At 35.0% G+C, this 26,645-nt stretch overlaps 1 protein-coding gene across 1 annotated transcript in view; it reads right to left on the bottom strand.

The window, feature by feature from the left end:
* LOC107286489 (lysine-specific demethylase 6A) overlaps positions 1-26,645 on the bottom strand; it is a 125,027-nt gene that overhangs the window by 63,859 nt on the left and 34,523 nt on the right. Inside the window, exons 3-12 of the mRNA XM_015814863.2 lie at positions 23,152-23,210; positions 19,083-19,203; positions 14,424-14,478; positions 9,231-9,265; positions 6,835-6,928; positions 5,302-5,428; positions 2,825-2,923; positions 1,505-1,724; positions 831-965; positions 235-384 (exon numbers count right to left, since the gene is read on the bottom strand). Of these exons, the coding sequence (XP_015670349.1) occupies positions 235-384; positions 831-965; positions 1,505-1,724; positions 2,825-2,923; positions 5,302-5,428; positions 6,835-6,928; positions 9,231-9,265; positions 14,424-14,478; positions 19,083-19,121 (954 nt within the window). The 5' untranslated portion in view covers positions 19,122-19,203; positions 23,152-23,210. The remainder of the gene's footprint in view (positions 1-234; positions 385-830; positions 966-1,504; positions 1,725-2,824; positions 2,924-5,301; positions 5,429-6,834; positions 6,929-9,230; positions 9,266-14,423; positions 14,479-19,082; positions 19,204-23,151; positions 23,211-26,645) is intronic.

Raw genomic sequence — 26,645 nt, 5'->3', positions numbered from 1 at the left:
ATCCATGTGATGATTCAGCATTCTAAATATAAGCAAAGATGATAGAAAAAAATGGCACGGCCCTTTTCATACCTTCTGCTATGGTACTATTATAGCTATTGTAATGGTGAACTACTCTTACACCCATGTCATAGTTGTGAATATTATATTATAAAGACCTATCTTGGTAATGGCCTAATTCTTCTGAAGGGCTGATTCTTGAAACTAAGTGGGCTCTTATATGAGTATATATACCTTGGTTGGACTAGATGGTCTTTTCCTCTTGGCTGGACTGGACAGGTCATCTACATGGCTAGAAGGAATCATGTGTAGTGGCAACTGCTGTGAAATAGGTGTCTGACTGAGGCCTAGTACAGGTTCAGTATTTTGATGAGGTTTACAAGCCTAGGAATCAGAGGGAGAGAAAATATGGTTCTATTCGTTTTAAATTGTTCCTTGAATAATATCTTTTACCAGCTGTACATTTTTAAAAGGGCTGTGAATTTACTCTGAACTTACTTTACTAAAAATCAATTTCATAGTATCAAAGTAGTGTGTACCTTTCATGGGTTTGTTTTCAAAACAGATAGACAAAAAACTGCTGCAAATTCTATGTGGGATGATATCTTCGTGATAATTATGAAATCCACAAAGGTTCTAAAATGGTACCCCCATATTTCTTCCATGACAGGGAGGTTTCTTAATCTCCCTCTGCTATTAAGTCTTATTACCAGTGAAAACTAACTCTGTGCTACAGCAAAATAATTTTGACTACTACGATTGATTGATTGATTGATTGAAAAGAACCCTTAAAAAGCTGGGCACCTGCAGAACATAACCCAACTTCTCACCTGCTGTGTTGTGTTCATGGCACCCTGCCTGGAGGTAAGCTCTGCGGGGATTGGTAGGCTCCATGCCTCCTCAATACTAGGAAGTAATTTAGTTTTATTCTGTAGACTACCTTGTGGAAGGTTACACAACTGAGCCTAGGAAAAATTATGTAAAAAGTGAATTTAACACAAGCCTAATTTAGTAAGATCAAGTCCATGAAATTTTCCTAAATTCTGTACTCTATTATGTCTTAGAAAGGATCAATTTTAAATCTGGGACTTCAGAGAAATGCTAAGGATAAAGAGGGTAACCAGATATAAACCTTTGTGAGAATTGGAACAAAACTGAGCTCTGATTTCAGTGGTCTCATTAATCCTTTGGTTCTGAAGTTGCTAACAAGAGCAAAAGATAGTGTGTGTATACTCTTGCTAAATGCTATGATAACTTAAAATGTAGACAACACAAAATATGTATAAATTATATCAAGATACAAAAAAGAATACTTAAGAATAGAGAACCACTTAAAATGAAAAATCAAATGAAACTGCAAGCTATGGCATGTCCTGAATGCATATGGAAACAGACTGTGAAGCTCATGAAACAATCACATATAATATGTCTGTATCCTTATTTTCCTCCTTTCTAACTCGATGTTATTGCTAAATAGATCCCTATTTTAAGACCATGTTTTTACCTGTAAATACTTTATTCGTGCTGCAAGTGCAGAGGTATTACTACAGTTTTTGCTTCTGGTTGCATTTAAGTAGCATTTAATGGCATCCTGAGACTGATTGCAGGATTCATAGAGGGTGCCAAGATCCATCCAGGCTGCAGCATGGCCATGGTCCAATTGTACAGCACAGATATAGGCCTGTAATGCATCCATAGGCTGATTCTGTTGTTGATACAGCACACTAAAAAGACAAATACTCAATTCTAAATAAAATAATATCCAAAGTTTCATCATTTGTCTCAACTTGTACTTAAAGAAGTGATAAGCATAATTCTCTAGAACAATAAAGCTATCAAACCTCAATTTACTATAATGGAACGTTTGGAAGTGCTTCATACATCTCTTTAAACAAGAAGTTGTATTGTACAGTACTCAGAAAATTTTGCCTACACGTTAGCCGTAACATTAACTTTGAGAATATATACATCTTAGATGTGAAGTATACCTAGTATAAGACATTCTAATAACTTTATATTTCATAAAAACTATTCTAAGATACTTATATAAACATCTATTAAAAACCATCTTGCTGAATTATATTAAATTTTGTTTAATAATAATAATAATAATAATAATAATAATAATAATAATAATAATAATAATAATAATAATAATAATAATACGTTGGAAGGGACCTTGGAGGTCTTCTAGTCCAACCCCCTGCTCAGGCAGGAAACCCTATACCAGTGATGGCGAACCTTTTAGAGACCGAGTGCCCAAAAACCGCCCCCGCCGCACCTGCTCTGCCCCCACCCTGCCCACCTGCAGGGCCACCCACCGCGTCCGCGGCCCACCGCAGATCACCCAGGTGGGCCAGCAGTGCCATGGCAGCCACGCCCTGCACCCGTGCCCCACAGCATCAACTCCGCGTGACGTGGCATGAGGGCGGAGTCTTGTCCCTGCTGCCATATCCTTGGCTGTGCTGCTCCACGTGGGCCACGCTCAGGGGTGACTCTCCTCCGGGGGGGCTGATGGTGAGGAGGGGGCTGCAGGGGGAGGCGGGGCTGGGGCGATAGCACCCGTGCCCACAGAGAGGGCTCTGAGTGCCGCCTCTGGCACACATGCCGTAGGTTCGCCACCACTACCCTATACCATTTCAGACAAATGGTTGTCCAGTCTCTTCTTAAAAACTTCCAGTATTGGAGGATTCATAACTTCCACTGATTAATTGTTCTAACTGTCAGGAAATTTCTCCTTAGTTCTAGGTTGCTTCTCTCTTTGATTAGTTTCCCTCTATTGCTTCTTGTCCTTCCTTCAGGTGCTTCTCTCATAATCTCTTACCCTATAGAACACCATGTGTCTGCACTTGCTTCTGATTTATCAATAGATTGCCTATAAGAAATAAAGGCATCCTGAACTTTCCCAATACTTGAATAGCACCTGAAAGAAAAGATGGATAAAAACAAATAGAGAGGCTGATTTTATAATTGTTTGCTTTTAATATTGCATGGAATTACAATTCATGTATTCTTACAATTTGCTATCTGGTTCAATTTATCTTATCAATTTCATCAGAATCAATTTTACCAGAAACTTGCAATCATCAAAAAAATTCTATGAAATACAAATGGCAATTGCATGCGTCATTCATAAGTTATCTACTTATAATAATTGCCAATATTACATAATAAATGGAGAATCAGTATAGAACAAAATATGAACTGAAAACAACCAATATTTTATATGGAAAATCTGTCTTTTATTTCTCTTCCAATAAACTAAATTGAAGGAATTAGTTCCAGACCTCATAATTAAGGCTATACAAAATTAATTTAAAATATAGTTCAGTGATGTTATTTTAGAATACAATTAATCATTAAAATAGGAATAGAATATAAACCATCAGGAGTATTTTCATACATTTTGCAGACTATTAAGCAAATAAAATAGTAAAATGTCATATTTATTTGCACTTAATACAGCAAGACTATCTAGATAGTCCTTGACTTATAACTCCAATAGAGACTGGAAAATTTTTCATTATGTGGAGTTGTCATTACAGCTCATTAAGTGGAGAGGCATCACATCCAATTTTATTATTTTTTGCTGATGTTATTAAGACATCATGTGACCCCAACCTACAACCTTCCTAATGGATTTCCCAATGAATCTGCTTGTTGAAAGCTGGCTGGGAAGGTCGCAAATGGCAGTCCCAGATACTACAATAGCCATAGATGCATGATGGTTGCCAAGCCCCAGTCACATGACCATGGGGCCATTGCAATAGACCTAAGGGCAAGGACCAAACATTACATTGTTTTGTTTTAGGATCGTGGCAACTTCAGACAGTTGCTAAATGAAAGGTCGTACGTCAAGGACTATCTCTACATAGGCACAGGAAGACTGTCAGAAACTAGCAATGAAAAATTGAAGAAAACAGACTCTTTACTGAACTATTTTATAGTCATCAAATAAGAATCAGCTATCCCTTGCTTCTGAACATACAAGCTATGATAGTAAAGGTTTTGTTTTGAAAATATCTGGAGGATTCCAGAATACTTGTTTTATCATTCACTATTCAAAGTGACAAATAAGCTGGAAGAAGAAATTCAAAACATAAATCAGTGCTTTCTTATTTTTGCAGCCTAAGTAATATACAAGAACAAGAGGCTTAGCAAGTCTCGAGTATGAATGGCCACGACTGTATAACTGCCATTATTTGACTTAAAATTTGGAAGGTTCACAAATTTAAAGGATGACAGTAGATCAAATAGCAAAAGAACAGCACTTGAGACAGATTAAAAAAAAAAGATCACATAAACTTCTCTCTAAGTAGCCACATGTAGTTTTGCTAATGGGTTCATCTCTATAGTAATTCTGAACAATCCGAGGCTTATTACAAAAAATTATCAGTACTGAACATTTTTCTACAAAATAATTGTCTTCAAACCACAGATAGGCTTGGTTAACAACCATTTATTCAGTAACTGTTCAAAGTTATGACAGTCTTGAATGAGGAAATTTACAGCTGGTCCTCAAAGTTGCAGCTTTTGCAGCATCCCCGTGGTCACATGATCACAATTCATGGCAACTGGCTTGCAGTTACGTCAGTTGCAGAGTCCTGCAGTCACATGATCACCATTTGCAACCTTCACTGCTGGCTTCCAACAAACAAAATCAATGGGGGACTTGATAGGAGATCACAAATGGGGATAATGTGATTGTGGAACACTGTGACTGCATGGGATTCACCTAACAGCCATAAATAAAATTACCACTGTAGGTCTACGCAGTCACATGATGCCACACTTTACTATTGCATTGCTTAGCAACAGATTCTCTGGACTCAATTACCATTAATTAACCAATTGTGGTGTCCCTGTGAGTTTTACTCCACTAATCATAGCTGACTTTAGGGGATGGACTTATCTGTTTCTTTGAGCCATTGAGCCAGCACTGTCTGAAGATGTTTCTGCATCACCAGCAGGACATCATGTCGCAATGCAGAGCACATGACAAAACACAGAACATTTTGAAGTGGGACCTATTAATCTACTGCATTTACATGCTTCTGAATTGCTAAGTTGGCAGAAGCTGAGGCAAGCTCATGCCATCAGCGGTGGTAGGAGTCAAACAGCCAGAGCATAGACCTTCTCTGGCATCTTTTAAGCCACTGAACCACCATGCCTCAAGGAGTAATTCTATAAAATGTAGTAATTATATAAAATAACATTACTCTATTATATAAATCAGGCATTTGCTTCTTTTACCTATATATTTGCTGAACCATAAACTTTGTTATCATAATTCATTCTTACCTTCCAAGGAAATACCAGGATTGGCCAGAGTTTGGATCTGCCTCTAGAGACTTTTGGAGACACTGAATAGCATAGTTTTCCTTGGTGGCTTTATCTCCTAATTGATCCACTGTATGATGCATCCAGCCTAAGAAAAGAAACATGTATATATTATTTGGTGTTTATGTTTTAGAATGAACCAGATTATTTTATTTATTATGCGTATAACCTTCCAATAAATATACTTAACATAGATATTTATTTCACCAATCCAACAGAAAACAAGCACTATAAAAGATATCTAATTGGCAGACAAAANAAACACATTCTGCTTAAATCTGAGCATCTTTACCAATGAACCACTGGAGGTTTTCTTACAATTCTCTCTTGTTTTCATTTGCTTTATGAGAACAAATGGAAACTATAACAATTATTCAATACAAACTCTCCTCTATGAGAGTTTATGTGTATGTAAGGGAGAAAGGCAATATACAATTAGGGAAATATAAATATAAATATAACATTAAAACCAAGAACAAGTATATCATTGTAAGATTTAACTAGCCATTAAAAGGTAACATATAGAAATAGATACAGAATAGATACAGAGATCCTGAATACATTACAATAATCTATATCAGAGAGAGGAAACATTTTTATTAGTAGGAGACTTAATGTTAGACTACCTGTAAAGGAAATCCATTATTGTATTTAGGATTAAACTAACATGGGTTAGAGGCTCATGTTGTGCTTTAGGTCAGGGGTCCCAACCCCTGGTCCGTGGACCAGTACTGGGCTGCAGCATGCCAGCAACTGGTCCGCACAAACGAGCAAAGCCCCATCCGTGGGATGCAGGCAGCACAAAAAAACCACGTACCTTCTAGTCCGCGGAAAAACCTCTCTCCATGGAACCGGTCTCTGGTGCCCAAAAGGTTGGGGACCACTGCTTTAGGTTACTAATAAGCTTTATTTGGGTGCAGTTGCTACAGCTGAAGCAATTCCTATATAACACCTGTCCTTTTTTTTTAAAGAGCTTGGCTCTTCCTAGAAAACAGTTAAAGCTCAGTTCCCAGTAGCAAACCAGGAAACTATAGTTCTTTCTATAGCAGCACTGATAGCTGATTTCATAGAATGCAAATACACTGCTACTTCTGGATAAAAATGTATTTTAGATACTAGTATATTTTATAAAGTTCTATACAATTGTTTTTCTATATTTTTATATAATCAATATCAACCTGTAATTGTACCATAGGAAAAAACTACTAAACCACAACTGCAACAAGGAATTGAAAGTAAAAAAATAATTTTCCATTTACTTACTTTGGATATTAATATCATTCTGAAAGTTTCATTGAAAAAAGAGCTATTTGAAGAAAAAAGATAACTGAAGGCTGTATCTTTGTATTTAGAAGACTGATGCAAAAATATCAAGTATTTTTCTAATGAAAAATTAAAATCTAAAATTGAATTTTTGGAGAACTGGATGCATTACAATGTCCTGCAAAGCAAGGAATGTTAAAAAGACTCTTATATTTCTTCATGTATACTTACCTAACTGTTGTAACACAGTTGCTTTCACTTGTGCAGGAAGATTTTCAGACTGCAAAAGTTGTTCATATTCCTTCTTTGCCAAATGATATTTTCTCTAAAAAGGAGAATGAGATGTTATTTTAAACTGGAAGCTGGATTGACATTACATTACATACATACATACATACATACATACATACATACATACATACATACATACATACATACATACGAATGTTAATGGCAACTAACACATTGCAGCAGAATACTATGCTTATGTTGAAGAAATTATTTAAAGAACCAAATTCAAATATAATATTTGAATCTGGTGAATCCTGATTTATCAGCTTACTATTAATTAAATGTAAACTATTCAAATTCTACTATATTACTAGTGCTCTACTCAGGTGGTGATGACAATGTCCATCTAATAATTTTAGACTGCCCATATGCAAATCCAAAATAAATTACTGAGGAACCAACATAAATTGATGGAAGTGAATAAATGCAATCCATTAAATTAAACAGAAGCTAATTATATTCAAAATTTCCTCAATGTTTTTAACACTGTCATTTTTCGATTCTCAATTTCTATGCTTCTCATTAGGATGAAATCTCTTACAGGATATGTAAAGGTCAATGGAAAAGATGTGGAACGAGTGAGGAGATCCTTAATCAAAGCAGGGTTTTAAAACAGAGCAAATACTGTCAAGCAACTAGAACATCTGCCTTTTCAATTCAAACATACTGGGTTGGATCCAGGGCTGCAGCTCCACAAATGGAAGAGCCTCTTCCGCTCCCAGAAGTGAGTTGGATCCAGTGGATGCTCCTCCTCAACTGGATGCTTCTGCAGGTGGAAGAGGGGGAAACAATTTTCACTGATTTCCCCTTCCCCCTGCAGCCCTCACTGCTATGTCAAACACATGCAAAAAGTGGGCCCCAACCATCTAGAACAGATTTCTGAGGGCATACAGGCTGTAGTGGGAGGGGAAAATAAGCAAAAATAATTTCTTTCCCTCACCCCTCAACTGAGGGATCTGTTCAGTTCTGCCCCATAAAATTCTGTAAAGAGATCTTTTACTTAATCTGTGACTAGCACTAGGCCCAACTAAGTTGGTCAATTATTGCAGCCATTTGGATCTGTGAAATATCATCTTGTATTATTTACTTAGATTTATTATGGCTACCCACTCCAAAAGATCTAAGTGGCTTATAGTATTGAAACATACAGTTAAATCAGTTTAAAAAATAACAAAATGTAACAGCCCAAACTTAAAAAAAAAAAAAACACCTAATCATAATAAAAAGAACACACAGGGGTTCCACAAACACATTAGCTTCAGGCCTGGGAACAGAGTAGTTCTTAAGGGCCTTCCAGAACCTCAGGAGAGTAGGCACCTTACATATCTCCGGGAGGGGGGGGGATGCAGTTCCAGGGGTAGAAATAGAAAATGCCTGCTTCTTATGTCCCTCAAGATGGCAACACTTAATTGGGGGATTGGACCGCACCCACTCTGTCAAAATCTGCCCAGATATACCAAATGGGCACAAAATAGCTATGTATGAAAATATAATATAGCTAATCAATAAGATGTGAACAAATGGATAAACATTTGAGAAAATAATTATCATTATGTTTAACTCAAGACTCAATTAATGTAGGATGTGTGTGTATTTTATTATTTCATATACCAAAGTATATAAAGGGTATGCTTTCTATTCCTATATGTATTTATCAAAAAACAGAAATGGAACTCAATATTATTGAGTTTTTTAAATCATAATATATTCGAACATTGCAATAAATCATTATCCAGGCTGTTTAATTAGAGTTCAAAAATATTCACTATATTAGTATCATTGATCAGATCAATAAAGACATAAGTGATTTGAATATTCTCTGAAAATGCACATTTTGTACATGTCATTTGAATACATTCTAATTTAAGGATTTCCTATCTTCCTATGTTGCATACTTTACATTTGTACATTTTGACTGTTCAATAAATAAATTTCTTTGGAAATGCAAAGTAGTACCAACAATGCTACACTCAATAAGCCAGTAACAAATAACAATGATCACATAGCAAAATTAAGGACCATAAAGGACTAGAAATTCTTAAAATAGTCCAAAAAAGTTTTCATAAGTTCTTAAGAATAGGCTAATTTTAATATATTTGTTTCTGGATTACAAAAATGTAAAAAAATAAATAGTTTGATCTGTTACAAATAAAAATACAAATCAAGTTATAACTATTTGTAAAAAGAAAAAATGTGTGTTGTTTTACTGGTTTGCCTCTTATAACTATTGTATGTAATTTTTTGAATTAATGTGGAAGAGCTTGATTACAAAATATAGCTCCATTGACATATTCCAAATTGTTATATTTAATATTCAAAAGGTATTACATACTTACCTGGGTTTCATATAAATGGGCAACATGAAATCGAACTGTAAAAGTATGGAAATGAAAATATTAGGAATAGCAGAATCAAGGTAAGTATTGCATATATGTATAACTTTATGTGTTATTGCTATGTATTCAGGGAAGAAAAGGACATGTACAGAAGCAGAGAATATAGTTCCATCCTTCCAGAAAAAGATATATCAAAAGAATCATCTTTACCCACAACAGCTACAACAAATTGGAGTTGTGCATGCATATAAAGAAAATATGCAGGTCTGGGGAATTATTTATTTACTTACATACTGTGCTTTGGGTCCCTGGACTAGTCTCTCAAGTTTTCTTGACAAGATTTTCAGAATTTTTTTTTTTATTAGGGCAAAGGAAATAGCCTGCAAATGGGTTCTGTTTCAATTCAACTTAAATATACTTGAATAGCTTTTGGGGCTTCAAAGAAAACATCCTTTTGTTCAATTCTCCAACACACTAATTTTATATAATGATATTTACTGATTTCAGAAACAAAGTATTTTTGAACTGTTTGATCATTCAATGAATGTTCAAGGCAATTTATAAGAAACCATAAATAGCTAGATATAGTAAGAAAGTAAACATACATTTGGGAAGACATCAAGTGTTTTAGAATCCCGGGTTATCATTTCCCAAGTGATTCTTAATTCAAATAACAATTCCTTCATGATAGAAACTTATTTTGACACAAGCTTCATCTTTTGTCCATTCTCTTATTGTAAAAGAAGAGACTATATCTGAAGCATTGAATAAGATACTTAGCAAGGTAAATTGATTTTGGCTTTCCGGCATATATTTTTAATTGTGTTACAATTTAGCCTAACCATGTAAGGGCAAAATATTAATTTAATTCATATCACAGACAACTATAATAGTTGAAAAAAATGATTAGGGTGAGTATGAAGAAACAAATCCTGGTGTTAACCAGCATTACACTAGTTCTTTTCCCAAACAATAGTAAGGTTATTTAAATGCAAAAGGATTTTAAAAATGGCTGTAAATGCAATTATCAATATATGAACCCATCTCTCAGAACATAAATATACATTATATTCTGTATTTCAGGTATCATTCATATTTATAAATCACAATGTTTTTTTCCTGAAGAAAATTCACCTTTTCAAGATTTTTAATGAAGGAAATTTGTTTTTCTCATAATTTAATCCTGCTACATTGCTGGCAGCACTACAGTTTTTATCTTAAGCAAGAATTTTGTGCCACTTAAGTTAAAACAAGGCTATAGAATATGCCAATGTGATGACACCAGTATAAGCCACCATATCTCAAAACACCTGGAGAAATATTATTTCCTTTCCAATATTTTAAAATTGAGGGTGAAGGTTTGTTCTCCAAGCTTGTGGGTTGGTTTCCAAACATTTCATTACCAGGCTAGGTAACATCTTCACTGGAATTATTCAGAAAATTTTAAAAATTCAAATTGCTTCAGAACAAAACATTATCCTCCATCTGTTTTTTTTTAAATGGTTTAAGGAACATACAGTAGTGGTTTGTTATAGGATGCAACTTTGTTTGGCCCATAAAAGGCGGGAGGAGGGTAAAAAAGAGAAAAGGAATCTTCTTTGGTGGACAGGGAATATAGTTAACTGAGCCCAGTACAGGTAGTCCTTGGTTAACGATGGTAATTGGGACCACAATTTCCACAACTAAGTGATGCGCTCATAAGGTGTGATGTAAGGTAATGTAATTGTTTACAGAAACCAATTCCAGCAGTCCCTCTTGTTAATCGAATCCCATCGGTGTTCAGGTCCACCTCAATCCACAGCATTCCTGGCTTGGCCTTTTCCAATTTCGATCTCTCTAAGAAAAGAGACCACCTCCTCTTGAACTCCTCTTGCACACCCATCTCCCCATCTCTGCCCTTTTGGCTGCCCACCTACTCATTACTCCCACTGACTGGCTAGCCTGCTTCCATCACATCCTCCACTGCTATACTGGCTGGGGCCTTTTTTTGTGTGTGCTGCCTTCTTTCGCACTGGGATTATCTTGGACCCTGCCCAGGGCCTCCATTGATGGCCCATCCAGCGACTCTGTTCTCACCCCACCCAGGGCTTCTGTTTGTAAATGAACCTTGCCATATGAAAGAAGGCCCCAGCTATGTCAGCATGACAGAAGCCCTGGCTGCACTTTCACAAAAGGCAGTGTGAAAGAAGACCCTGGCCAATACAGAAGACTGGTACAGAAGATGGTCTGCACATCACAGCAGACTGGATGGACAGCAGGGGAAGTGGGGAAGTGAGTAGCCAAAAGATGGTCATAAATGCGGATGGGCCTCAGTTGACATGGTTCACATGATCACAGGGCCATTGGAAAAGCTGGAACTTCAAGGACCAGTCTCATTCAGTGCCATAACTTTGAATAGTTGCTGAATGGAATGGATGTTAAGTGAGGAGTACCTGTACTGGGGAAATGCAGTGTGGACTCTAAAGAAAGCAGAAAACGAAAAATGAGAATAACTCCCAGTATTTTGTAAACTGGACATGCCTCCCATGAAAATTATTGTCTAGTGATACCAGAACATTTTCAAAGTTGTAAATGAATCTCAGAAAGGCACAACCTTTTTTGGGCAACCTATTTGCCTTGCAACTTGAAATCTCTGATAAAGAATTAGAAAATAAATATATGGTCCTTTTAATGAATAAATAAATTTTCCTATCCAGCTACCTTGAAAGCATAATGTAAGTTTCAAAAGTTCAAAAAATAACCAATGAGAAAAGAGAAGGAAGGGAAAACAGGAATCCCTTATAGACAAATGCTCTTTTTGTCCTGGTGGTATTGTTAGACTTTAAAAATGTGGAACGAATGGTAAATATAATAGTAAAAAGGGATGGATGTGAAGAAATGCAATTTTATTCAAAATATTAATTACAGGATGGGTTTTAAGAATTTCTTTATATGTATTTATATATCACATTATACTCTACCTTAATCAAAAGACTTTTCTGCCAGTTTCCACAACATGAAAAATTAATTAAAATAGCCACAATGCAATTAAGGGGGTTTTAATTAAAAAAAGATCATATAATAAATAACCCAATAAATCAGTAACACTAACAAAAAGATGGAAAAAAATAAGTGATTCATGAATTCAATTGGAGTGGTCTTTAAAAGAGTGAAACTTTTAATATCCTCCTAAAATTCATCAGGGAGTCTAATATTAACTTAGGAAAATATTCCAAAGCACTAACATGACCAGGAAAAAACAGTGCCTCTTAGCTTTAGCTCCCAGAAGAGTAAGGTCACCAGTATTAAAAAAAATTAAGCCAAAGCAGTCAAAGAACAGATAAGTTTTGAAGACAGACTGGAGAAAATTATGTATTGCATTATACAAGTTCTGGGAAAAGTTTAAAAGGGATGAGTGGAGTTATTTAAGGAAGCATGAAGGTTGAGAGCAACTCAGGATACACAATTAAAAAGCAAGAACAGTATGGGGGTAGTGCTACAGAAAGAAATTTTAATAGCTAACGTATGCTGGATGCAGAGAATAAATGGGAAATTCAGCTTAAGTTTGGAATTGGGCAAATGAAATAAAGCTTTTAGAATATAATAGAATATTCTAGAATAGAATATTCATTATTGGCCAAGTGTGATTGGACACACAAGGAATTTATCTCTGGTGCATAAACTCTCAGTGTACATACAAATAGCAAAGTAATATAATCATAAGATTAAGATACCAATAAGAGAAGCTAATAGGAAAGGTGAGAAGATAACAGTTATATAGCCCCCACTACATGGGTAAATATCCTTAGACATAAGACAGTACTATGGCAATTAGGTGTTCAGCAGAGTGATGGCAGGAGGGAAAAAACTGTCTTGTGTCTAGTTGTTTTGGCATGCAATCCCCTATAGCGGTATCCAGTTTATGTCCAGGATGTAAGGGGTTTGTTGATATTTTCTGTCCTCTGATCTGTGCAGGTCCTCAAGTGAAGGCAGGCTGGTTGCAATTGTCTTTTTTGCACTCCTAACTATCAGTTGAAATCTGTAACTGTCTTGTTTGATTCTTGTACCAAAGCAGACAGTTATAGAAGCACAGATGACAGATTTAATAATTCCTCTGTACAACTGTATCAGCAACACCTTGGGCAGTCTGAGCTTTTTGAATTGATGCTTAAATAAAACTTTATAATTTTACAGTCCCTTTAAACAGCAAAGCTATCCTAGTAAATTTAGACTTTTCTCAGTCTAATCAAGTAATGGCGAACCTATGTCTTGTGTGTTACAGATGACATGCCAACATCCCCCTCCATTCTTGCTTGTTTTTTTTGAGATTGCAGAAGCCACATGAGAATGTGGTGTGCTTTCATGCAGCCTCCAGACCCTCAAAAGATGTGCAAGAATGAAGCATGTTTTCTTGCTGTTTTCAGAGGCTGTGAGGCTATGCAAGAGCATCCTCTGAAGTTACTTCCAGAGTGAAGTTCTCATGTAACCTGGAGCTCAGACAGGCATTTTTTTTCTAAGAGGTAGCTGTGGTAGAATGTTTACTTGACAAAGTATTGTATCAGGTGATCATTTCAAACAATAATGAATACTTTGGAAATGTGGACCAGGAGACTTGCTCCCTTTGTTCCCTTTTCCAAGCTCTTAACAAACTATTGTCTTTTATATGTTTAATTGAGATTCACCATAGCTAAATGACTGGCACTATTCTAAATCAGGTAGTATATGAAAGACACTCAAAGTAGGGGTCCTTTCAGCTATATGCAGCCATATCCCATTTACTTATACATAAATGATGACACTGGTTTAATAAAGAATGCTTTTTCATTGTTGTTGTTGTTGTTATACCAATGTCTGAATTTATTTCTCATTATAAGAAAAAGATTGCCGAGATAAAATTAAACAATGACCATTTATGAGAAATTGTTCAGAAGAATTATTTGTAATGTATTGGTCCAACATTTACCAAGAAGCTAATTACAAGACTTCTGTGTGTGTGTGTGTGTGTGTGTGTGTATACACATACATACATACATACATACTGTATACATACACATACACACACACACACACACACACACACTTTAATGCCAATTACAAGGTACTATATGAAATGTAAATCATCATACTAACCATAGAAATTAATTATAAGGATATGATACAGGATATAAAATGATTACATTAAATACAACTGTAATAAATGCTTAAAATACTTACTTTCAGCATTGGACAAAGTGCAAGGATTGCAGTCAATCAAAGCTAACTGAAAATGCTGCAAAATGATACAATATAATTAATATTTCTCCTGATGAAAACTAGTAATTTTTTTTTAAAAAAAACTTGGAAATATTTGAAACATATTTTCATTGTAATAACTCAATGAATGAAAATCTTTTCATAACACGGTCATTAACATATAGTTAAATAACAGAATTGTGAACAGAAAGCCAATTAAATTTCTAAAAATATAAACAATGTTGCAAAAAATTCTAATTTGTAGTCAAGCAACCGATAATGATACTGGTATTAACAGAAAAATGATACATACTTTTGTAAATTTTCACTCCCATCAAACACATAAAGCATAATCACATAAGAATTTTAAATCAAAGATCATTAATGATCAATATAATCAAATAAAAAAATCAAACTAGGTATTGTAAATAATACATTAATTGGATCATAAAATCTGCTGTAGTTACAACAATTTAAATGAATTTATATATAAAAACAAACTGTATGTATACACATACACTCACACAAACAAACAAATCTTACAAAAATAATATTGGTTATCCATAAGTTGTTTGCCCTTTTAAAAAAATTCAAGAACCAGAATGCAATGTATTCTGAAATGTTCCTCTTATATCTATTGAAGTATAAATATATTTATGAAACTCTCGTGCAAAGAAAATATTACCAAGGGATTTTTCATAGTAAGATTTATGTTCATTTGCACAACAGATGCCAACATCAGAAGATACAGATATATAACTAAAAATAATTTAGCAATATATTGTATAGTTACTTCTAATTATTAATGTGCATCCATGAACAAATCTATGAATTTTGAACAATCTACTATGTCCACCAAAGTTCATTCTGAGAAGTATTATTTTTAAAAAAAATCAAAAATATGTAGAACAAACCTCCTTTACCTCCAAATGTCTATGGAGATTGTCAGTCATCCAGGTCATGGTTGTCCCTAAGGTACTTTTTTCAAAGGCAACTGGAGTTTCTTTGTTTTTCCTTGAAGATTTTTTGCTTCTTGTCCAAGAAGTTTCTTCAGTTCTGACTGAATGGTAGAGAATGGAAGGATTTATATTCCTTGCAGGCATCTGGTCGTTAGCATTCTCTCTGAATGTTGAGGCTACTTTGAGGTTTTTATTTGTATCCTCATGATTACCCACATTGTGCAAATGGGTGTGGAACTTTCAGTGGTTCCAAGAAGGTTCCATACCCATTTGCACTATTCAGGTGACCATGAGGGTACAGATAAACCTCCAAGTGGCCTCAACAACTCTCAGAGAGAGAGGGCTAACAACCAGATGACTGCACGGAATATAAACCTTTCCATTCTCTACCATTCAGTCAGAACTGCAGAACTTCTTAGATGAGAAGCAAAACATCTCCAAGGAAAAACAAAGAAAGTCCAGTTACCTTCTGAAAAAGCATCTTTGGGTTTACCCCCAAATAAACTATTTATTATCTTCACCACAATAACTACCAACGAATCACATTAAACTTCCAACTATAAATCTCTGCACCAAACCAATGCTAGTAAATATCTGCATACAAATATTGCAGTACTGAAGCCAGGTATTACTGTATGAAAGCTAATATGCAGAAGCCAGACAAGCAAATATTTCAAGGTAAAAATCCATCTAAAGAAATCCAAATCTGAAGAGGATTGTCTAAAAGTAATTAATCAGATAAAGTTCACAATAAAATGACCCAAAATTAAGACCCGGTCTTATATTTTTTTTGCCTCCAAAAGAGGCACTAGGTCTTAATTTCAGAGAATTTGTTACCTTAAGACCACCACAGCCAGGCCTCCCACACCCCAACACCTGTCATACCGCCACTTGACTTCTTCTGTGGCTTCTTGCTGCCACTTGCGGCCAGATGCCATGTGGCACATTGCGCTATTGCCACTCCTCCCGGCAGGACGCCACATGGTGCTTTGCGCCGTTTCTGCTGCTTGTGGCAGGACACTGTGTGGCTCTTTGGGCCGTTTCCGCAACGGAAATGGCCTGAAGCGTCATGTGGCCTCCTGCCGCAAGAAGCGGAAGCGGCCCGAAGTGGAATGCGGCGTCCTGCCAGGAGGAGCAGCAACGGCGCAATGCGCCACATGGCTGGCCACAAGTGGTGGCAAGTGACTGCAGAAGAAGTCAAGTAGCAGTATGACAGGTGTCGGGGTGTGGGAAGCCTGGCTGTGATGGTCCTACCGGTAATGTAAGCGGGTACGGGGTGCATGGGGCAGCTTCACTCACGCTAGTTTCATTTTTAGGGGTTTGCCTCGCCCCAAAACTAGGGCTTAGTTTTAGAGTAGGGCTTATATTAGGCCCACCCCCCAAAATCAGCTAGGGCTTACTATCGTGCTGGGTCTAATTTTTGGGGAAACACGGTATCAATTATTAACTTACTTATATGCAAACAGTAGTTTTCTTCATCACTACATATTTGAAAACTAGAATTGTCTTTTTCTTAAGTTTTGTGGGTATTTCTACAATGTTGTTTCACTATGCTTCACAACTGCCAAGTCAAAATAACACTTAAGACTAGAAGTAAATTTTTAAAAAATCAAAGAAAAATATCAGGGTTTTAAAAAAATATTGAATGCTGTGATATACTGGAATTTGAAGTTTATTTTAACAGGTCATTCAAAAAGTCAAGATTAAACACTTAATAATTTTTTACATGGGTTTACCACAGGTAGAAAATCATAACTAAGTTCAAATCTTTGAGAAGGATAACTTATAATCTATAAACGAAGCCTGATCCTGGGAGCTGTCTTTTGTTCATATAATTAGAACACAGAAAGGCTTCCATAATCAAAGTGCTGTCAAACAGGCAGAAATATATCTGACAAGCAAGGTTAAAAATGAAGCTGCCATATGTACTGCTAAATCAACTCATTCGTTTGTTCTCTAGAATTCTTCAAAATCAGAATCTATTCTTTTAAAGAAAGGAGGTTAAGATGTATTTTTTCCACTATAGACTACATAATCAAAACAGAGGAATCAACAGTATAAGCAGGACGAAGACAAAGCACTTCATCTGCATAAAATGAATACAGAAGTTTAGGTCTAAGGTCACATGCTTAGCCCAATTCTTTTCCTACGTGGCAATAGTCTATGCCTAAAAGAGTAATATTGTATTAAAATATTGAGACATCGGTTTATTTCAATCCAGGCTGTTAACGGTTCTTTGGAAAATTCCAGTAAAAGTTATTGGAATGAGGTACTGAGTGAAAAAAAGTTTCTAGACTCCTCTAATTTTGACTCTGTACTTTTCTTCAGCTTTTTATTCATCTGCTTGTGTTTATAATTCTCTTTATCAGTTGCCACTCAAAAGTGCTTTTTAATTTTGTTGTCCAACAATAAACAATGATCCAATATTAACAATGTTCCTTCTTTCTAAAATCTGATTAAAGGTGTGCCAAATCTCTTGTTACTCTGCACTACAAAGCATAAAGGCTTCTGATTTTTATATTGCTGTCATTAGAAGGAGTATTGACTATATCATAAATCACTCAGTTTACATGCTAACAGTAATTATGGAACTGGATAACTACATCCTCACTCTGGTGTAGCACTTTGTGAGCACTCTTTAAATCCACAAGAATATTTTCTACCAAGTCCAAAGAGCTTTATGCCTGTGAGCAATAATCAAACCTTCTCAATATTATTTCGAACTATTTTTCAATAATAAGAGAACTGAGAGAGGGAGGAAAGTTGTGATGCATATTTATGATTCAGGTATGCACAGTGGCAAAATTATTACAGGTAATCCTTGGCTAATGCCCTAACTGGAATTGAAACTTCTGTCTCTAAGCAATGTGGTTGTGTTTACTGTTTTGTTGTAGTCATTAAGTAAATATGGCTTTCTTTCATTGAGGGTTGCAAATGGTGATCAAGTAACCCCGGGATTCTACAACTATCATAAATACATGCTGGTTGCCAAATGCTGAAATTTTGATCACGGGACTGTTGTGATGTTGCAATGATCATAAATGCAAGAACTGATAATAAGTCACTTTTTTTCAGCACTGTTGTAACTTCAAATGGTTGCAAGTCAAGGACTACTAACAACTATTTCCCTAAATTACACTGCAAAGATATCATAGATAGATTAAGTTCAGTCAGAACCCAAGGCTGTGTTTTAATAAGTAGCAAAGAATCCTGTTTACTTTTAAAATATTTCATTAACTGCATATTCAATATTCTTTTAAAAGAACTGCTAATTTTCAGTAACTGAGTGTTCAAAAATTAATCAAGGTGGGTTTTTAGCTCATAAAAAATATTTTACAATATATCCTCTACTCAGTCATTATCTATTTCTTATTCTACATATGATGAGGACTAGACTTCAGACATACACTTCTGAATCCTCTCTGGATAGTGAACAGAAAAAAAATGAAGGATTCAATTATTTCAATTCAGAGTTTACGTGAAGCTGCAAGATCCAATAAGTTCATAAATAAATTCCAATCTCATCTGTAATATAAGGGCCAAAAGTTAAGTATATGAGATAGGCAGACTATAAATTCATTCAATCATTCATTCAAAGAAAAGAAAAGAAATCCATATTTGAATTATGACGAGCAAGTGTAATAACAAATAAATCCATTGCTATTAAAAATTAAACTCTTACCTTAAAACTAGACTCAAAATCTGTCTTCACTTTGAACATAAGCCCAAGTCGTAAATGAATTTCCTTGGCGCGGCAAAAACTGGGATCAACATAAAGCACTTCCCGAAATGCTTTAATTGCCCTAGGAAAACAAAAATGGATACTGAAATGTTCTGTGAAGAACAACAGAAAAAAAATTCTTAAGAGAAAATTATCCAGGAAAAATGCACATATTAAATGAAAAAGAGTCAGTTTGGTGTAGTGATTAAAATATCAGAGTAGAAACCAGGAGACCATGTGTTCTAGTTCTGCCTCAAGCATGAAGCCAGCTGGGTGACCTTGAGGCAGTCATTCTCTCTCAGCCCTAGAACAAGGCAATGAAAAACCACTTTTAAAAAACCTTGCAGGGAAAATTGCAGGGACTAGACACCAGGAGTAAGTATTGATCACAAATAAATAAATAAATTCCTTTTAGATATTTTAAGGCAGGTTCCCCAACCCCCCAGGTTACGCCCCGGTATAGGGCCATGGTTCATTGGGAACCGGGCCATGCAAATGGCAGGTGAGAGCGCGAAGCTCAGTCTGCATAAGCGGGGCGTGTGCACACAAAACCATCCCTCTCCTCCTCCCCCCGTGCTGCCGCCGCCCCTGCCAGTCCTCAGAGCCAAAAAGGTTGGGAACCGCTGCTTTAAGGAGAACAACTAAATAGTGAATGTGTGGTTTCAAATAGAGTTTTAAAATTTGCTTAATTCTGAAACCAAATTATACTAATATTTATAACAGAATAAATATCTATTAAATACACTAATCACTATCAAAAGCAGGTAAGCATTAATCTTTTATTACATCTACATTTCACAAAAGTGTGCAAGCGGGTAACTATAGCAAATTAAAGCATATTTATTTGCAAAAAACTAAAAAAATATATTAAAACCTTTATAGCATCAGAAGCATAATCTGTAAACTTTTGATTCACTTCAACAGGACATGTCAACGACTTAAAAATCGTGAACAGTGAACAAGAACTCTTGAAGATTCAATGACCAAAGCCTTCCTTAAAAAAGTTTAACCATATTAAAGTTATTTATTTTATAATATTTGTAGGATATTCCTAGAAGACTGACTAACTAAACAAACCTGCAATTTCTACTCTCTTTCATCACTAGCTACATAATTTATTGTAGCCAGTGTCTTCCTATCACAATTCAGCTTAAGCCTGTTCCATCAATCTCCAGGTGCTATTTAGATTTCAGCTGTTAGATTTCCTGATCATTTATCATCCTGGCAAACTGAAAATAAAGCAAACTGTAATTGAATAATTTCTGGAAATTAAGTTGGAACACAATTAGTTCTTTAAAAAAGCAAGATCATATAATTTTCTCTACTGTATTATAATTGACAGTACAAGTAAAATCTCAACTCAACAACCACGTTTAGTAGACTTCAGATGCAACAGATTCAGTTTCTTTCTTGACATCCCTCAACATTAACAAATAAATTCGGTTGTACTTTAAATTGTTTGGATGGGGCAATTAAATTTACATTACTTTTATATTAATTCTACATACTTCACAAAGGTTTATGTCATTTGAGTAATGACATATATATGCAGATGAAATAAATTGGTTCAAATGATTTTGGGATTTGGCTCTTCACCATATAATTTGTTCTTCACTATATTTTAGTTTGGGTTGGGGTTTTTTTTGTTTTGTTTCAGGGGCTATTTTAATTGTTATAGGCTCTGGGGTTATGGGAGCAATGCAAAAAACCATGTTTATTGTTTTAATTGTTTTAATTGTTTGAATATCATGGATATTTTACAGTATTTGTTTTTCTTATTGTGAATATTTTTATTGTATTTTATTTTGTTCTAAGCCACAGGGACACATAATGATTAGGTCCCACAGAATATATGCCAGTGCTGACATTGCTTGTGGAGTGAAGCGAGCACACCTCTTTGACTATCTCATAGCAAAGTAGCATTGGCTATTGCTATCCATTTGGAAAATACAGTGTGTGAAAGATTGATTTTTAGATGAGTCTTGAAAAGCCCAAGAATAAATATCATGGCAAAATGGTGCTGTATGGTTTATATAAATAGTGAGATCATAATGGGCACTCAAAACTGTTTCCTATGGTGCTGATGGACTGGGGAAAATGGTAAGTTCCATAAATGTCTTAATTCTAGTATTAAGCTGAGACTGACATTTTGAGAAATGAAACAAACCGATGAAAAATGAGGGAGGATTTCTTTGTAAGACAAAATTGTTCAATTTGATTAAAAAATGTGACAACTACCCAAAAAGCTATCTTCCAACAGAGGAAATCAATTGGAACAGTAGCCACAGGCTCAAAGGATTCTGATAGTGACAAAGACAGAACAAGGGAGGTGAAAAGGGCAGATATGAGAGGAACCTGAGACTGCTAGAGGCAATGAATACCTCCTTTTTATCTTGACTAGAATCAGGGAGGACATTTTTTTTAGAATAATTTTGCATCTGTTAATGGAAATGTCTTCAATACCAATAAAAGCATAAGAATGAGCTGAAGATTCACTGTGGAAAGTAAAATTACTCAATCTCTCAGAGAAGAGAAAATCACCAAACAATTTTTACATTAGAACAGAAAGTTTGGATGAAGTGAAGTTGGCATAATGGCTTTGGAATCTGTTGCTATTGGTAGTTGATCTCAAAGAATGGCTTACAAATACTGAACAAACTTCACCAAGCCAAAAATTAATCCCTGAATACCCGAACTTAGCCCATAAGGTCAAAGTTGGATGCCTGCAATGTGAGGGCAAATCTTGTAGAAAAGCAAAACATGAAAAATAATCCAATAAAGCAAAATAATTTTAAGCTAAGGACAAAATTGCTAATGTTTTTGTGATCAAAAACAAACCAAAGATGCTTAACAGGAGCCACTGCCTAAAATCTAGAAATTCCAAATTCCAAATGTTCAGATATATATGTTAGAATGGTGAATGACAGAGACCAAACTATTCAGGAATGGAGGAAATACTATGCAGAATATTAAGGCAAGTTCTGAAATAATTTCATTGACAAAAATAAGAAAATTAATGTTTTAACATATAGTCTTAGTTCAACAATCATTTTTATACTGCATTAATGTTAAATACATTTACTTCCTAGAGGCACCAACATTTTGACTAGGAAAGAAAAAAATGTTTACCAAAAGCTCTAAACATAATCTATTGATGATTGTTTGCATGAATAAGCTTCATATTTTCTTCTAAATGTATGATTCAATCTCAATTATCAGACAGAAATGTAGTATAGTACATGACCTGCTGTAGAAAATGATAGGGCTTTCCCTTCTTCAGGGAATCTCTTTATAAATAAATCCCAACAATATTTACGAGGCAATCAATCTAAAAATCAGTGATCCAGAGATTTAAAATTGTTGCCAATTTATAAAAAAATAATTAAAAGAATGACATTTGTTCATAAATGCAGGACAAATAATTATGAATTTTGAGCCTCAAAAGGAAGTTCAAAATTGCATTAATATTGGTTCAAAAACAATTTTAAAAAACTGAAGCTGAACCATAACCACCCCCAAAAAACTCTTCTTATGAAAGGAACATTTGGGTCCACACATAAGGACACATTGTTCTGAATATGGACCAAAACATTAACGATTTGACAAATCTTTCCTGCTGAATTTAACAGGTGGGAGAGAAATATGCCAGACTAGGATGTCAGAGCATCTAAGAATAAGGAAGGTACTTGAGAAAATGAGGGCAGATAAGAAGAAAAGGAACACTGAATATTTCACATTCCTTCATATTTTGTTTTGGCCAAGGCTGAGAATACTAACATTCCATACTTTTGTGCTGAATAAATCAGTGGCCATACCAACTAAAGATGATGGAACTAGTATTACAGAGGACAAGGCATATAGAGAGGTCAAGCTAACTCTTACTGTTAAGCAATCTATACTGTAGTTTTAAAAAGTTGTTTAAAACTGTTCTTTAAAAACTATACTACTTTTTCTTTCATTTCTTTCAGTGCCCAATAAATTGTAGACAATTAGCAAAATAAAAACACTCCCAGCTTTTTTTGCCACATACCACTGAAATGCGTTGTAATGGAAGTAGACCAAGCCAAGGCCATACAAAAAGGCAGCATTCTGTAAAAAAGAAAAGAAACACTTCTTAAGAACTGATTAAAGTTTTCAGGTTTTTAGAAAAAATGTAAGGGTATATTAAGTAAATGTAACTGTAGCAGCAGGGTAGGGACCTAAAATAGACAATTCTGAAATTTAATACCATGAAAATAATACAACTAAATATGTTAAAATGTTTTACTATTGCTATTAATTATAATAAAAAGGCAGGTAAGAGAATAGTTCAATGATGCAGGTTTTAAATTTTGGGAAGTAGGAGAAAATTATTCCTCAGATCAGCCTTTTCTTTTTTCAGTTTCCAAGTAATCTCCATTCAAGTCAGCAGAACGTTAAAAAGAACAGACCAAAATGAAAAGAGAAAAAGGAAAAAAAGGAGGACTAGTTATGTCAGAATATAATCAGTAGGGGTAGAAAAGCTTTATATTTCAGACTATACACTTTGTTCCAAATAAATCCTAATCTTAATATTCTCAAGAGAAAGCACCCAAGAACTCTAACAAAGCCATACCTCAAACTTAGAAACTTAGCACCAACGAGCTGCAACAAGTTGTTCTGTTTTTTGTCCTTTCCTATTGGATAAGAAATGTTCATAAAGAACTCAGAAACCACTCAGTAACAAAAGCCCTCAAGCTTACCAAAGTTATTTTGTCAATCCTTGGCTTGGGACCCTAATCACACCCTGAAATACAATGAAACAGCCAATGTTGGCCATCATTTCCATGAAAATGAGACAACAAGCCAAGAAAAACAAAATAGAATGGAATTAATTTAGGGATTATATTTAGGAAATAAATCCTTCAAAGGCTCTGATTTTGTGCCTCCTATATCTAGACTCAGACTATTATAAGATGAGGTCATAAAAATGATATGAGGGACATAACTTGGGAAAAAATTAAATGCAATTTTACACCGATTCAGATATGACAGTTGGGAACAAGCAGATTTACTGAAATTTAGACTAGAAATGTCAATCAAACTGGTTTACGAATTTCAGAAAGTTTTAAACATGCTAGTATTATAATTTCCATATTTTAAATAGCAATAGCATTCTAACAAATAATACTATGCCAGAAATTTATTGAACATGGTTATCATATTACATGAAAAATGTTTATTAGATAGAAAATGAAACAATTATCCAGCTATCAGCCTATTACTAAGTTAAGGAACATTATTTGTGGCATCACAATCCAGAAAAAATGTATTTAACAATCTGAGTTCACGGCTTTGTTACACTGTGATTTCTTACTTGCTCAATCATGCTAAATGTTTTCTATGCTTTCTATGTTTACTACATTTTTTCCTCCCATCCTCTTTTGGTGTGCATTTGCTACATGTGCTTGTTTTTAGGAATGAGGAAGTTGGAAGATCATACAACTTTAATATACAGTGCATTCAGAAAGGATTCAGTCCCCCTTCACTTTTGTCAATTTTGTTATGCTGCAACCTTTAGACATTTCTAAAATTCTGTTTTCACTTTGTCATTATGGTGTACTGAGTGTAGATTAATGAGAAAAAGATGAATTTCAACAACTGTGGAAATTGCAGATTTCAGCATAACAAAATTGACAAAAGTGAAGGAAATCTGAATGCTTTCTGAATGCACTGTAAATGATTTTGCAATATCCGACTCTAAATGTAAAGGATGTGTTTGAATCTGCTACCACAAAACAGAAATAAACCTTCTGTGACATATATTATGTTGTGTTTTACTGAATAACCCATTAGTTTCAATATAGTATAAGCTATAATTTACAAATCACAATGGTTGGATTTATACATTATGGTACAGCAGGATGTGGAATTCTCTCACTATTAGACAATGGTGAGAATTCTACACCAGGACTAAAAAAAGTTACAGAATCTTTTTCAAAATCTAGAATACATAAAGCTGAGTGCTGCAAAATGCACATTCATATCATGTGTGAGGGCTCCGTCTAGATTAAGAATAAGGTGTGAACGTCGCCCCTGCCCCTTTCCCTGATGTCTATAGTTTCAACTAGATATCTTAATGGAAGCTACACATACTTAAGACTTAAATGAATACAGTTTTCTATTATCTGGGGTTCTATGTGACATCAGATGGAAGCACTTTTAGAACTTGGTGAAAAACAGAAAATATCTAGTGATGACAACAGCAATCAAGATCATTTTGATTTATCTTTCAGATGAAATTTCTGAAACAATTCTTTATTCACCACTTACAAAAGCATTATAAAGAATTTATGTAGCTCATACGTCTTCTTAAAAGTAAACCTTTTTTCCTTCCCTTTCAATGAAATTACTTCACTGTTTCAATTCCTCCCCTCAGGACGCTGCTATAGGGCATTGCATTCCAAAACAAGTAGACATATTTTTTTCTGTCCTGCCATCACTCTGCGGAACACCTAATTCCCACAGCACTGTCTTATGTCTAAGGAAATTTGGCCATGTAGTAGGGCTGTATTACTATTATCCTTCTCATATTTCCTATTACCTTCTCCTACTGGTATCTTACTTTGTTGTTTGTATATACATCGGACTGGAGAAAATTTCTTGTGTCCCCAATCACAGTTAGCCAACAAAGCATATTCTATTCTATTCTGTTCTATTCTATTCTATTTGAGCTGTCTTAAAAGCCACTTTGATTTTCCCTTTCTTCATCCAGAAGTTCCTACTACCCACTACTTTGGTGGTCAAAACATGTAGCTCCAGTTGAATGATCACCAATGAGAAATGTGAAGGATAGAAGGACCAAGTTCAGACTCAAAGAGCTTAAGAGGTCAGACATAAACAGCTTAAGAGCAAAAAGGTCAACTATATGAACAAAGCACAGATAACAGCAATGCCTCTTCCCACCTCCACAGGAGGGAGGAGGGAGGGAGGGAGAGAGAACACACACACAATTTAAGATTTATAGGTGGCAGTTGATCTTTTTTTTCTTCTAATCATGACATTTTAGTATGGTCTAATTTATCAAAGACCGATGTCCTTAATATGTGCCTGCTAAGCATTAAGTCTGAGCATTGGTATGAGTGAAGTCTAACATGAAGTCCACTAAGAAAACTTTTGGAGTCCCACCCTTCATGCCCTGAGAAACTCCATCCCCTCAAGTTTATTGCAACAACTTTTCCTTTACTTTGTGAATATAAATCACTTCAGAATGGGATTGTTCTCTTCTCTTCTACAATCTCTTTAACTATGGATAATAACTTAATTTACTAATTTAAAAGAAAGCTGGTGTGGGTTTGTTTACAAATAGTCTTCAACTTATGACCATAATTGAGCCCAAAATTTTCACTGCTAAACAAGACAATAGTTAAGTGGATTTTGATTCGTTTACAACCTTTCTTGCCACAGTTGTTAAATGAATCACTGCAATTGTTAAATTTCTTGCCATGTGCAGTTGTTAAATGAATCTAGGTTCCCATTGACCAGAATGTCGCAAAAGGTGACCCT

The sequence above is a fragment of the Protobothrops mucrosquamatus genome, unplaced genomic scaffold (assembly GCF_001527695.2).
Source record: "Protobothrops mucrosquamatus isolate PMUCROS unplaced genomic scaffold, P.Mucros_1.0 scaffold288, whole genome shotgun sequence".
Taxonomy (NCBI): Eukaryota; Metazoa; Chordata; class Lepidosauria; order Squamata; family Viperidae; genus Protobothrops; species Protobothrops mucrosquamatus.
The sequence above is the reverse complement of the archived record's forward strand: the minus strand, read 5'-3'. Positions and strand labels throughout refer to the sequence as shown.